This window comes from Physcomitrium patens, chromosome 20 (genome assembly GCF_059467195.1).
Source record: "Physcomitrium patens ecotype Gransden chromosome 20, ASM5946719v1, whole genome shotgun sequence".
In the NCBI taxonomy this organism is placed as follows: Eukaryota; Viridiplantae; Streptophyta; class Bryopsida; order Funariales; family Funariaceae; genus Physcomitrium; species Physcomitrium patens.
In genome coordinates, this window is record NC_143429.1 from 11,808,155 (window position 1) to 11,823,301 (window position 15,147).

At 40.0% G+C, this 15,147-nt stretch overlaps 1 protein-coding gene and 1 long non-coding RNA gene across 2 annotated transcripts; both read left to right on the forward strand.

The window, feature by feature from the left end:
- Positions 1 to 8,855: 8,855 nt before the first annotated feature.
- Positions 8,856 to 12,457, forward strand: LOC112273325 (uncharacterized). Its single transcript, XM_024501963.3, has 2 exons — positions 8,856 to 10,479; positions 10,947 to 12,457. Exons 1-2 carry the CDS (start codon positions 9,457 to 9,459, stop codon positions 12,069 to 12,071), a joined length of 2,148 nt encoding a protein of 715 aa, XP_024357731.1. The 5' UTR covers positions 8,856 to 9,456; the 3' UTR covers positions 12,072 to 12,457.
- A 134-nt stretch (positions 12,458 to 12,591) lies between these two features.
- Positions 12,592 to 13,314, forward strand: LOC149987295 (uncharacterized). Its single transcript, XR_016498783.1, has 2 exons — positions 12,592 to 12,684; positions 12,836 to 13,314. It is a non-coding gene; the product is annotated as an uncharacterized LOC149987295 (long non-coding RNA).
- Positions 13,315 to 15,147: the final 1,833 nt, after the last annotated feature.

Genomic DNA, 15,147 nt, shown 5'->3' on the forward strand with positions numbered 1-15,147 from the left:
CATGTAAGCTAATAATTACATATACAAACAGGTAGAAGTAAGTAAAAGTAGATAAAAGTAAGTTCATTCTATAATATTTAATATGGAAGCTTCCTAGAAACTTCTTAGATGCTGCTTTGATTTCATAGGTGTCTTTAATTGACTTTTTGGATTAGAAACGTGGTCAACAAGTTGGCCATGTGCCACACATGTTGTTAGCTTGAAGATCAAGCTTACTATGTGGCCTATACGTAGAAAAACTTGCCTTGTAAGTCAAGGCATGTGTCCTACAAAGTCAACACATATTAGAGGTCTTATAGAACGTCACCACGTAGCCCCTAGTTAGATAGTATATATAGAGAGAAGAGTGAAGGCTTCTTCACTCTTGTCAACTCCTTTCTTGCTTCTAGTCTAGTTTCAAGGGTCTCTAGTTTTTTTGTCTTTTGGCAATAGCTATTCCAGTTCCTCTTTCAATATATATATTTATTTATATATATTTTGTTACCTCTCTTTGAGTGAAGGCTCAATTGTCTGAATTGTTTTTTCATCGAGTTCTTGTCCTTGACAGATTCACAAGAGTACACGTACAATATCAGAGCTTTGTCTAATCTTGATTAAGAGTGGATTACCCTTTTTTTTTGATAAGATATAAGCATATTAGAAGTTGTGGATTACCCTCTTCTAAACTGATATTGTCCTTAGTATTTTTTTTGTCTGCAAGTCCTCTTTTCTAGCTTTCTTGAGTGATATTAGACATCTTCTCTCTTCTAAGTGTTATCATAGCAGAACTTCTTGAAATGAAGAGTGCAATGGCACAAATGCAAGAGCAATTGAGGAAGTTAATACTTGCAATGCATCAACTCAATTTACCACCACAAGGAGCAACAAGATTGGCAAGAAGTGAAGATATAGAAATAATTGGAGCTGCTTCAACATCTGCACCAAACTATATCCTTTCTCTTATGGTGGAACGCCCTTCAAATGTTAGAGAACCAAGAATTGCTCTACTCGAGAAGTTTGATGGTACCAGATCCAAGTTTCGAGGATTTATCAATCAAGTGCAACTTGTGATTGAACTTCAACCCCAAAGCTATCCAACTCCAGGATCTCAAGTTAAATTCATTGGTACGCTTCTTTCAGGTTCAGCACTATCGTGGTTTTTATCTTTTCTTGAACGATGAGATCCAATATAGGATAATCTAGAGGCTTTTTTGGCAGAGTTTTAATCCATATATGGAGAACATGATGCAATTCATGTTGCAACCAATAAGATCCGTATTTTACGACAAGACAATCGATCAGTAACATTATATGCTTCACAATTTCGACAACTTGCAACTGATATCAAGTGGGATGATGCTGCACTTATTAGCCAATTTTTGTACGGATTACAATATGAGGTAAAAAAAATTAATGCTCAACTTACCTGATCCTCAAACATTGAGTCAAGCAATTGACTTTGCTGTGAAGTGTGACAATCACCTTTTTGAATTTCGATCTGAGAACCGTACAAGTGGACCTCAACGTTACTATAATTCAATGGCAACACCAACACCTCTTCAACACATACATTTGGAAGTAGAGGATATGCAAATTGATGCAGTACGTTTCAAACCTCTTACTGAGCAAGAAAAGACTCGTCGTTGTCAAGAAGGATTATGTTTATATTGTGGAGAACCAAAGCACACTGCTCAACATTGTCCAAAGAAACGACGCAATCACAAAATGAGGAGTATGGCTGTGAAAGAAGATATTATGTCGGAAAACGAGTTTGTCCAGCTACAATAGGAACCGTGCGGTTGGAACCTTGCACAACTTCTAGTAAAGGTCCTATTCTCTCCTCAGAGTCCTCTCCTTGTTTTATATTAAATGTTATTTTAGGACCTAAACATTACAAAGTCTCTGCCTTGTTAGATTCAGGAGCCTCAGCGTGTTTTTTAGATGAAGAATTTACTAAAAGACATAGCATATCTTTAGTAAAGAAAACTAAACATGTTCATGTAGAAGTCATAGATGGTCGTCTATTGTCTTTTGGAGATATTACTCACAAAACCCTTCCTATAGAAGTAATAATCAATGGTCATAATAGTTTTTTAGTATTTAATATCATTAGATCTCCTTCTAATCCACTCATTTTAGATTTATCGTGGTTAGAAAAATACAACCCTCAAATAGACTAGATTTCCCGAACTCTTACTTTCTCTAAAAGTATAACTAACAATGTAGTTAAGCAAGTAGAGAGTCCTAAGTTCAGTTCAATTAAACCCTTATTTATAGGTACAAAAGCTTTCTTGCATGCTGCTATGAAAGAATCACCATACATTATTTATGCTACACCCGTTTCTATTGGTGAAAAGACTTCAAGTGGCATTCCAAGCTAATATCAAAAAATTTCTAGATGTATTTGAAAAAAAGAATGCGGATACACTCCCGGAACATCGTTCCTATGATTGCTCAATTGACCTTCAAGAAGGAGCACAACCGCCATTTGGACCAATCTGTAGTTTATCACAAAATGAGTTAGTTGAACTCAAGGAGTATATTGAAGAAAATCTAGCCAAGAATTTCATACGCCATTCTAAATCTCCGGCAAGAGCTTCAATCCTATTTGTGAAGAAAAAAGATGGATCATTGCGGATGTGTGTTGATTATCGAGGACTCAACAAGATTTCCATCAAGAACAGGTATCGACTACCTCTAATATCCGGACTTCTTGATCAGCTGGATCAAGCTAAGATCTATACAAAAATAGATCTTCAGGGAGCATACAATCTAGTACGCATCAAAGAAGGAGATGAATAGAAGACTATGTTTCGAACTAGGTATGGACATTTTGAATACAACGTCATGCCTTTTGGACTTACAAATGCACCAGCAGCTTTTCAACATCTAATGAATGATGTTTTTCGAGAGTTTTTGGACGATTTTGTGGTATGTTATCTAGACGACATCTTGATCTATTCTAAGAATCCAGAAGAACATGAACTTCATGTTCGTCGTGTGTTACAAAAATTAAGAGATGCAGGACTCTATGCCAAGATAGAAAAGTGTGTATTCCACACTGCTCAAGTCGATTTTTTAGATTACATCATTTCAAATGATGGACTTATGATGGATCCTAAGAAAGTTCAAACTATTATAGACTAGAAGATCCAAAAAATGGTAAGAGATGTCTAATGTTTTTTGGGATTTGCTAACTACTATCGGATCTTCATCAAAGACTTCTCTCGAGTTGCAGCTCCACTTACACGTTTGACTTGTAAAAACAAACTCCAATGGAATCAAGAAGCGGAAGTTGCTTTTGAATCTTTGAAGACAGCATTTGTTTCTGCACCAATCTTGTATCGTGTTGATTTTTCCAAAGCATTCTTTATGGAAACAGATGCATCGGACTTTGCTCTGGATGCGGTTTTATCACAAATAGGAACAGATGACAAACTTCATCTAGTAGCCTTTCATTCAAGAAAATTCTCAGCAACAGAATTCAATTATGAGATCCGTGATAAAAAACTTCTTGCAATTGTGGATTCTTTTCAAGAATGGCATCATTATCTAGAAGGCACTTCTACTCCAGTCACCGTGTATACGGATCACAAGAACCTCGAATATTTTATGTCAGCATGCATATTAAATCGTCGTTAAGCTCGTTGGAGCATGTCTTTATCAAGATTCGAGTTCATCATCACTTATCGGCTAGGAAAACAACAAGGTTTATACGATGCCTTATCTAGATGTTCTTATCTTGCACCAAAAGAAAGAGATGCAGCTTTTGAGCAACAATGAACGGTTCTCTTGAAGCCGGAACAATTTCATCTTCGAGCAATAAAATCAACATTGACTGTTGATTTAACTTTCCTTAAGCAAGTCCAGTTAAGTATGTCTTCAGACCCTCTTGTTCATGATATCAAGAACAATTCTTCTAAATCTCATGATCCATCTAAATTTGAATTCAAGAACAACCTACTCTATTTCGAAGGATGCCTATATGTTCTAGAAGGAGAAGTACGTTTACGTGTTCTTCAAGCTCGTCACGACTTCCCAACAGCAGGACATTTCGGATATAATAAGACTTTGGAACTGATATCTAGGGATTTTTGGTGGCCTCAAATGTAGAAGGCAGTTAAAGATTTTGTACAATCATGTGATGTTTGCTCAAGATCGAAAACTCCTCGTCATCAACTTTACGGACTTTTTCAGCCATTACTTATTTCAGAACAACCATGGTCTTCTGTTTCTATAGATTTCATCTTGAATCTTCCAATCTCAGATTCTTATGACTCTATATTCGTGATAGTAGATCGTTTTACCAAGATGGCACATTTTGTACCATGTACAAAATCTATCATAGGTGAAGAAACAGCTAAGCTCTTTCTTGACAATATCTATCGCTATCATGGATTACCCAAGGATATTATATCAGATAGGGGAACTCAATTTGTATCAAGATTTTGGCGGACTCTTTTCAAGATTCTTAAAGTGGATATAAAACTATCTTTGACATTCCATCCTCAAACTGATGGACAAACGGAGCGTGTTAATCAAGTTTTGGAGTAATATTTAAGATGTACCATTAATTACCAACAAGATGATTGGACAACTCTTTTGTCATTGGCAGAGTTTGCTTACAATAACACGGTACACTCTTCTACAAAACAAACACCTTTCTTTGCTAATTATGGTTATCATCCATGACTTGATACTTTTGACTTTTCAAAAGTTGATAATCGTGCTAGGAAAGATTTAGCAATTCATTTGTCAGAGCTACATGCAATGATGAAGGTGCAGTTAAAAGTAGCTTAAGAACAACAAAAGATCAATGCGGATGTCTATCAAAAGGAACAACCATCATTCGTCTTGGGTGATAAGGTATAGGTACTTTGTCGCAATATCAAGACCTTTCGTCCTTGTGACAAGTTGGACTATCAAAGGCTTGGACCATTTTCTATTTGTACACAAATCAATCCAGTTGCATATCATTTACACCTATTGGAGTGAATGAAAATCCATCTAGTATTCTATGTATCTCTTCTTGAATCGTACAAGATAGTGGACATACCAAGAAGAAGACAAGCTCCACCTCATCCTATAGAAGTGGAAAATAATGAAGAGTTTGAAGTGGAAGAAGTCTTAGATTCAAGGCAGTGCCGAAATAAATTCGAATATCTTGTCCATTGGCGCAGATATGATATTAGTGAACGCACATGAGAGCCAGTAAAGAATCTTGCAAATGCAGCAAAGGCGGTGGAGGCTTTTCATCAACCACATCCATCAAAATCAAGATGAAAACCTTCTTTATAAAAGAAACAACATCTAGGCAAGTTAACATTCTACTTTCAATTCTTGTTTGTAGCTTCATTGTAGTAGTGGCGCTCGGGAGATGGAGAACCAACAACCAACGGATTTAACTCAAGAGCCTTCATTTGCTGACCTGCCAGACGAGACATTACGATTGTCACAACCTTCAAGACGACGCAATCGAGATGAAGATCTTCAAGAATGACATGTTCTTCCTCGAATAGATGGCGAGATACAACTCGTTTGGTATCACGATTTGGGAAGGGACTCCGGATGTTTGGTGATTGTGCTAGAGGTAGGAACAACTCCTAATGGTGTTCCAAATATTCTATTTGAAGGAAGTTACGAAGGCCTCAACAATGATCAAATAAGTGGGTGGTCTTACCGCCCTAGTATGGGACACTACCGATGGTTGAGAGGCCCTATCAATCATCTTCAAAGAGAACAGAGATCAGAGTATGTGGCGAATATAATTCGTCGCATCATAGATTTCCTTAACATATGATGATCGCTCCTCGTGGAACTCGTCTCTAGAAGGGGGGGTAATGTCACGGCCATAATCATGTAAGCTAATAATTACATATACAAATAGGTAGAAGTAAGTAAAAGTAGGTAAAAGTAAGTTAATTCTATAATATTTAATATAGAAGCTTCCTAGAAACTTCCTAGACGCTGCTTTGACTTCATAGGTGTCTTTAATTGACTTTTTGGATAAGAAACGTCGTCAACAAGTTGGCCATGTGCCACACATGTTGTTAGATTGAAGATCAAGCTAACTATGTGGCCCACACGTAGAAAAACTTGCCTTGTAAGTCAAGGCATGTGCCCTACAAAATCAACACATATTGGAGGTCCTAAATAACGTCGCCATGTAGCCTCTAGTTAGATAGTATATATAGAGACAAGAGTGAAGGCTTCTTCACTCTTGTCAACTCTTTTCTTGCTTCTAGTCTAGTTTCAAGGGTCTCTAGTTTTCCTGTCTTTTGGCAATAGCCATTCCAGTTTCTATTTCAATATATATACTTGTTTATATATATTTTGTTACCTCTCTTTGAGTGAAGGCTCACTTGTCTGAATTGTTTTTTCATCGAGTTCTTGTCCTTGACACAGAGATGCTTTCTCCACATTATCATAATTGTGAGTTAATACTATACATTTTTACTATTAAAAGCATTTAAATTTAGAAAATCCAAGACACGTAAATATGTCAAATTATGATTTGCGTGTGGAAGGAAAATGGTCTTTTAATGATCAAACCTGGATTCAAGCTTCTTTCAAAGTTCTATAGGATCTTCCATTTTCAAGTATTGATATTGTAATGCAGGTACAAGATGACGTCAAAGGTGAAGAAGTGCTTTCCAACGAATAGCAGGAGGAATAGAAATACTTATTGTAAGAGATTCTTCAAATATAATGACATTCGAGAGTTGTTCTGCAAATAAATTTGCTTTTGCCATTTTTGTCCATAATAGATAATTGTTTCCATCTATAGTCATTGGTAGAAATAAAAGAGCTTGAAAATGTTGGGATGCACTGGTAATAGTTGAAACCATAGTAGAAATAGTTGAAGATATTGAAGCACTCATTATAAATAAATTTGTAAAGAAAATATAAAATCAAGTAGAAAAGTTGAATAAAACATACCTTTAAATATAAAGTCAAATAAAATGTTAAACTTGAACTTGAAGAATAAAAATATTATTTTTATTTTATTTAGTTTATTTAAGTTTAAGGAGAGATTTTGAATTAAGGTAGTATAACAGTAGTAGGATGGCAATAGCAGCGGTAGGGCGACAACGATAGCAGTGTGGCAGTAGGGGCAACGATGGTAGGGTAGGCGGCAGGGTGGGCAACAATGATCGGGTAAGCGACAGGGTGGGCAACAATGGCAGTTTCAGCGTTAGTGGCAACAAGGTAGTGGCAGTTTGGCAGAAACTCGGCGATTGTTCGGTGGCAATTGCGGGGCACAGCAAAAGCAAGGTGAAGCTGGTGTCACGGCCATAATCATGTAAGCTAATAATTACATATACAAATAGGTAGAAGTAAGTAAAAGTAGGTAAAAGTAAGTTTATTCTATAATATTTAATATGAAACTTCTTAGAAGCTTCTTAGACACTGCTTTGACTTCATAGGTGTCTTTAATTGACTTTTTGGATAAGAAACGTCGTCAACAAGTTGGCCATGTGCCACACATGTTGTTAGCTTAAAGATCAAGCTAACTATGTGGCCCACACGTAGAAGAACTTGCCTTGTAAGTCAAGGCATGTGTCCTACAAAGTCAACACATATTGGAGGTCCTAAATAACGTCGCCATGTAGCCCCTAGTTAGATAGTATATATAGAGACAAGAGTGAAGGCTTCTTCACTCTTGTCAACTCTTTTCTTGCTTCTAGTCTAGTTTCAAGGGTCTCTAGTTTTCCTGTCTTTTGGCAATAGCCATTCCAGTTTCTATTTCAATATATATACTTGTTTATATATATTTTGTTACCTCTCTTTGAGTGAAAGCTCACTTCTCTGAATTGTTTTTTCATCGAGTTCTTGTCCTTGACAGCTGGGCTGGATTAAGTATTCTAAGCAAATAGGGTAGAGAGTGGAATAAGTGGTCTAAGCAAGCAGCGAATGTGTGAGGGACTAGCAAGAAGAACAACAAGATTATGAAGTAGACACTAAACAAGAGTAGCAAGAAGAATCAAGACTAGAGTAAAAAAAATTGTGATAGTGTGTAGAAGAGAGTCGTGCTGATAACAAATTGAGAATGTTTAGAAAGACACAAGAGTAATAGTAAGTAATACACACACAAGAGTAGTAGTAAGTCATACACACAAGAGGGTTTCTAAGGAGAGAGAGCTTCACACATAAAATTCTATTGATCTGGTTGTGTCTTGTATACAAGAAGAGAAAAGGAGAGAGGATAAATAATATTTCTCTACTAAACTCTAAATATTGTAGCTATGGTATTTAATGTAGTCTACAGTAAATGTTATGGAGAGCACATGCTACATTTAATGATCTCAACAAAAACTATTCAACATTAACCATGTTGAAAATTCAATCTTTTGAAGTGGTTTACAAATTGAAAAAAAGAAAGAGAACAAACATAAACCAAAAAATTCCATGAATTTAATAATCATAAGAAGCCTCCTGAAGTATTTATTATTATTATTTTTCAATTTCAATGATTTTGAAGTCTTGCATCTATCATTACATGCAATACAAGACTTTAGAGCTTCATTTAGTTATAAAAATAAAATAAAAATTAAAAAAAAACAAAACTACATGTTTACTTCAAGTGAACTTATTTATGACTTTTTTTAAATTTATTTACTTTAAAAAAGTGAACTTATCTTTTTCATTTTGTCCCAAAGAGGAACTACTCACGATAACGTAAAATATTTCAAACGCCACGTGTGATGCCACTTCAACGAATATCCCCAAACCCTAGCTCGCCACGTACTCACAGCATACGAGGGGTCGCATCCACTGAGATATTGCAACGTGACATAATCGTAGCCTTCGATCAGACGACAGGCCACGATGATGCAGTCCGAAGTGTGAGTAGTAAATTGAGAGAGCTTTAGTGAAATGCTTGGTCAAAAAGGGCCGTGGCTCCTCACGAATAATTTCAGACCGGGCCGGGCTGGGGGTCGGTTCATGCGAGTACCCGAGGCCCGGCCCGTGACACGCTTTCCGCTTGGCTTGGCCTTGCCCTGTTTCAGGCCACCGATGGCCTCATTTGTTGTTGTTGTTGGTGTTGCCGTTTTCAGGGCATGAAGATTGCGAGGGCTTGGATCGGAGGAGATGGCGATACGACGTCTTTGTTAATGTTATTAAGGCTTGATAGGGTGAGGATTCGTGAAGCAGATCTGTAGGGAGAGAGAGCGAGAGAGAGAGAGAGGGGTGTGTGGTTTTGGTGAAGAAGGAGAGATGATCGAGGCGAGAGTGTTGCGTGATTTAGTGTTTTTTTGGAGATGTAGCATGTTGGTGTGATTGAAGGAGGTTTGGAGATGAAACCATGGCGTGGGCGAGATGGCAAGATGAGTTGTGGCTGTAGTGCGCTGTGGTGCTGTGCACATAGCAGCGTAGATCGGGGTTGAGCGGGAGCGTCGGTGAGGGAGTTGGTGGGATAGGGTTAGCAGTTGAGTGAGCATTGGTGGTTATGAATTTCTGCGAGGTTGGCAAGTGATGCCGGCCATGGCTTCTGTAGAAACTATGGCAAGGTCGCAGCAGGAGTTGCTTGAAGCTGGCCGGGCGAAGTTGGCGAGGTTCAAGGAGAGGAGCAATAAGAATAAGAATAGAAACAAGAACACTTCCCCGAAGCAGAGGGGTGCTACTACGGACGCGAAGATCAATGTGAATGGAAACCCTAAAGCTGATTCGTCGAGTGAAGTGTTTGCTAGTTCTCATCCTGATGTGATAACAGACGTAAAGTTTGGGAGAGAAGATGCACACAGTAATGGTATTGTGGTAGATCAGCCTTGTAAAATTGAAATAGAGCCAGTTGTGAAGATAAACGAGCAAGTAGTTGCGGATCAGAGAGGACAGTTTGTGCTGTCGGATATCTCCAAAAGGTTCGAGAATGACGATGAGGGCGTCCGGAAGCAGCTAGAGGCAGAAGAGCTCAGGAGGAAGGGGCGTGAGGCCGAAGAGGCATCGAGGAAGGAGCGGGAAGATGTAGAGCAGGAAAAACAGCTAGTGATTGTGGAGCGTATTACGAGGATTGAGCATGAAGCAGAAGAAAGGAAGCAGAAGCAGCGGGAGGCTGAAGAAGCTAAACGAAAGGAACGTGAGGATGCTGAAGACGCGAGAAGACAGGCGCTCATTGCTGAATTCGCTCTTCGAAAGGAGCGCGAAGCTGAAGAAGCTAAGCGGAAGGAGCGTGAAGCAGAAGAAATGAAACGGAGGCAGCTTTTCATTGCCGAAGTTTCGAGGAGAAAGCAGCGTGAAGCAGAAGAGAACAAGAGAAAGGAACGTGAGGCTGAAGAGAATATGAGGAAGGAGTACGAAGCCAATGAGGTGAGGAGGAAGCAGCGCGAGGAAGAAGAGGCTAGAAAGAAGGAGCGTGAGGATTTCTCAGGCCTTGAGCAGCACATCCAGGACCTAACCGAAGAAAAATTTGCGCTTCATCGGGAGCTCGCTAAAGCAAGGGCGATGACAGAAGAGTTTGTTTCAGAGCATTCTGCATTAGTGGAAAATTTTAATCATCAGGTATTATCACTTTTCATCGTGGATCGTTATCGTACCTACATTTTAGTAGCCTTGCTAGTCTAAGTGGATTTGTAACAATATGTGCGATTTTGGATTGGATAGAGTGCTTCTATGTTCTTCCTGATAACATCGACGAGCTCCCTTCGCATGTGCCACGTACATGACGGTATCTCCGCTTGGTCTGATTCAACCCTCGTTTCTGAAGTATCGATATATGGGCATGGAGCCACTCGTGGTTGTTAATGTCGAACACGAATTTGTGAATTAGGGTGAATCTTAAACGTAGTGCAAGGATTTGCGGATTTTGTCATTATATTAATGTTAAGTCCCAATTTACTCATTGCAGTTCTCTCTCTCTCTCTGGACTTTGTTTATTTAGTTTTGAATATCTTCTTTTCCTGGAAACGGCTTTTTTCAAGTTTATAATGCCGTTTAATTTGTTTAAGTCATTTTCATTGTAAGCGCAGGGTCAGCTGGTGAATCAATTGTCAGAAGACATAGAACAACTTCAAGAGAGGATGAAGGAACGGGAAGCATTTATAATGGCTCTGGTATCTGAAAGGGATAGGGCTCGACAAGATTCTGAAGCAGCTCGAGAGCAGTCCCAAACCATGGCCGGTGAAGTCATTGTTTTGGAAAATCGTATACGCACATTGCGGTCTCATGAGCTGAAAATGGAGAAAGACGTGTCCAATTTTAGTTCTGAGATGGAATCTCTAAGAAAGCAAGCTGCTAATTGGGAACAGGATCGTGCCCACTTGCAGACTCTGATTGATGCTTTACAAGAAGAAAAGAAAGTTCTTCAAGTTCGTCTTCGGAAGGTAGCGTCTGGTGAAAGAGAGTTTACTTATCGGAGTGAAAACTCAGAAGCGGTACAATTGAGACAACGAGTTTTGGCTGATGCTTCTACCTCCACTGATGATTTACCTCCTTCTCCACTGAAAATTCACAGTGATGGTCCTTCGACTCCTTTGGATTCTCCATCTCTCGACTCCCAGCACCCTAGTCGACGATTTGAGGAGCCTCTCTTTCGCCCAATCACCGCTCATTCATCGCAGCATAGGTTGACCACTGAGTTCTCAGTGCCTCCTGTTGTGGGACCCGCTTTGTCAAGTTTTATGTATCCTCCTTCACCTTTGGAGGCTGGATCTTCATCATTGCCGGCATTAACGGGTGACCCTCAAAGTGGTCGGTATCAAAGTATTGAGCTGCCAGCATCGTGTATATCCATACCAGCAGATCTAATGAGAACCATCAATAACATCAATGATATCATTGCCTCACTGGGTGAAGAGAGAATTGCCATCGTAAAAGCACTGAAGGCGGAGTCCAAAGGTGCTGCAGAATTGAGAGTCTTAAATGCTGATCTGTCTAGGAAGCTGGAAGCTACCACACAACAGTTGGAACTTGTTGTGGCTCAAAGAATGGCTGATGGGAGTTCCACTGGTGTGCCGACTGCTTCTAGAAACGCAGGAGCAGCTGCTTTGGATTATGTCGATGAAGGGGATGAAGTTGTTGAACGTGTGTTTACTTGGATCATGCAGCTGTTCCCTAACAGAACTTCAAGGCGAAATGGGGTGAAAAGGCTGTAGTCCTTGACAGTACCTGTTTGACGCTGTGATGATTGGTTTCTCTTGTTGACGAGGACCAGAGGGTACGGCCTTGAGACATAAATTTGTGGCGATGGATTCTGAACGGTGGTTACTACAGATCTGCATTTATGTTTCACAGAAAATTTGCACACTGATTGGAGGGCTTCTTCAGCAATTCATTCTTCTCATGTGCGCATCATAGATGAGAAGGCAAAGGTTTAGGGTTGAACATGTAATATAAAGGCCACTGGGAGCTGGCTTCAATATATTATTTTAGATATTCTCAAAAGAATAATTGACATTCTTTTTTCCTCGCTCTACATCGTGGTTCTCTTTCAATTATTTAAAATTGATCAGCTTTATGGCTGAAGCCTGTCTCCATGACCTCCACCAGTTCTTGATACAACGGTACAATTGGTTGGCAGTTAAATGCACTCTGTACGCTTCTGTATGTGCCCAGTCCTGTCTAGGTCGCATGTAAGAATAGTAACTCAATGCTTCAACCGCTACAGAAAGTTTTGGGGCTGACAAACTCTTGAGAGTCTTTCGTTCACTGCCAGCGAAGGCTTTCGCCTGCATTTGGGTCATACGAGACAAGGATCCCTAATGGCAGGTATGTATTTCTACCCAGATTGGCATTGCATGTGTCCTTCAGGGAAGAGTTCAGTGTTGGGCTTTCAGATAAGTGAAGCCTGCAATCTATGTTCATGAACCAGTTTTGACGTTTATTAATGTTTCTAAATTTCTGCTTTTCTGCATTGTAGTTCTCTGCACCATTTCAACCACATGTTATGCTCGAAGCAGGAGTGGTTCCAACTATTTACAGTTAATTTTATCACAGTTCTTTCGACACTGCCCTAGCGTGGCTTGTATGTCCAGGTTCGTAGCAGGTTCGTGTAGGAATTGTGGATTGAAGCCAAAGGAAGAGGGTTTCCATGACTTTGAGAAGCTGCTTCGTCATCTGGATGCTCTGACATGGCTACTGTTGTCAATTTGATGATTCTATTAGTTGCACAACGAGAGAGAATACTCAGAACAGATTCTACTACGCCCCCAGTAACAGCCTATCTAACCCCTTGAAAGAGTAAATGGCCGTCGAAAAATACTCTTTTCAACCAACCTCTTCAGCGGAGCTCGCATAGTATTACCCTCAAGAGGCAACGCAAGAAATGCCTTCTACGGGGTTCACCAACCAATGTACATGAGTGTCGCCTTTGCCATCAATAAATTGAGATATTCGACACATGGTTGAGTTTGGTGGTAAAGTTACTTCCAGCTCAACAATATCTAATTCCCGGATGAAAGCGAGTTCTTGCCTCCCGGCTCATTTTGATGCAATGAATTTATTCGATAGGTTTTCATTCCGCAATTGCAAGTACTGCATCGCGACCGTCCACTGTCTGACAAAATTTACGCAAGGCTCTCAACTCTACTCTTGGTACCAAGTTACCCAATTGCTGTTGAGTTGGGCCCATCTGGTTGGTCTTTCATGTGATTGTCCTTTCACCAGTAACACGCTACGAACAGGCGATGGACATAAGTTGGATGTTTGAGGTACAACTTTTTCGTGTAAGTTGGATGTTTGAGGTACACAATCTCTTTTTTCCACCTCCGATACCTTGGAGCTGTTGGTTATGCGATATTGATGGATCAATGCAGCAGGAAGTGACCAACTTGTTTCCGCTTCAAACTACGAATAAGACATCAGAAGTGAGTTGCAAGTGTCTTGTCATTGATGTCCAACATTACTTGTTTGTCAGGTATTCAGAGATTGACGTCGAGTTCCAGTAGCCTGGGATTGAAGCCATTGGAGAAATACCGAATCCAAAACTGTTCTTGGAATTGGTAAATTATTTATTTGTTGCATCAAGCCAAAGTTGGATAGAACCCGACTCTAAATAATATAAAAGCATACATTGGTTAAAATAGAAATATGATGTAATTTACTGAAGGCAATTATTAGATGTTTTAGCAGACCTAAAGTAATCATTGAATGTAATATTACGTTGCAAAAATTTGTACTCTTTTGGAAATTTTTCTGGGTAGTTCAGTACAGTGACTTCTACATCAATATAACTGTGTATTGATCATGATGAAGAATTTCAATCAAGCCATTGACACATCTCTATTCATACGTCGAGAATGAGAACTTCATTCCTAGAAGCCTGTGAAACCAAAAATAGTTCCTGTTTGTGTTTACGTGTGTGTGTGTGCAAATGTTGAGCATTTCCTCATGGAATTAGAACAATCATTGGTCTGCACCTGTCATGCGTAGTCTCACCAACACGACACCTCGTAGTCTGTCCCTCACCGGTGGTGATGTAACACTTGTGTTGTGAAAAGCCCAGATCTGATCTCATCTGTCAGACGATGATTGCTGTCGCCGAGCCACCGGGTGCTCTTCAGAGTGGGTGGGTAACTCCAGTCGCTAGGCTGACCGCGACTTTTTTTGTCCAGCACTCAGTGCTCATCAGCACCTTTGGCCCTCAAGCTGTGAGCTTACTTCGTCGTGCACTTTGACCGAGTGCTCAGAGAAACAGTGACGCCGGAGTTCGTCGCAGAAGCCAATAAGCAAGCACTTAAGTGTGTGCTCCGATTCCTGTTTTAGGGTTTCGTGATAGAGTCCAGTACTGAGCATGGTCCCTGATCTTATCACACTGCTGGGGATCATGTGACAACCTCCACGGACACTCATCTTGTGACACTATCATGGCGCAACAACAGTTGCAGATGGAAACAGTAGCTCGCTCCGCGACATGCCTGTAGTCGTGGTGCATGGGAGCATTCATATAGAGAGAGTGCTCCAAGGAAGACGAGCTCCAATTCCATGACATGAGTCTAGGGATTGCACGCCAGCGAAATCGATGATTCGGAAGTGAATGGAGTTAGAGCCTAGCACTTACCTCATTGTTGGAATCGTTCGGTTTCAACCCTAAAAGAATTGTGTGTGTGGAAGACGACTTGCGAAAAAGGATAAGAGTTAACAGGCTAGTGATCATCTTCCGTGCATTAGCCTGACAGTAACACGAGCTTGGACGTCACCTGGGATTGGTGACCTTGGCCGCACTTAGTCCTC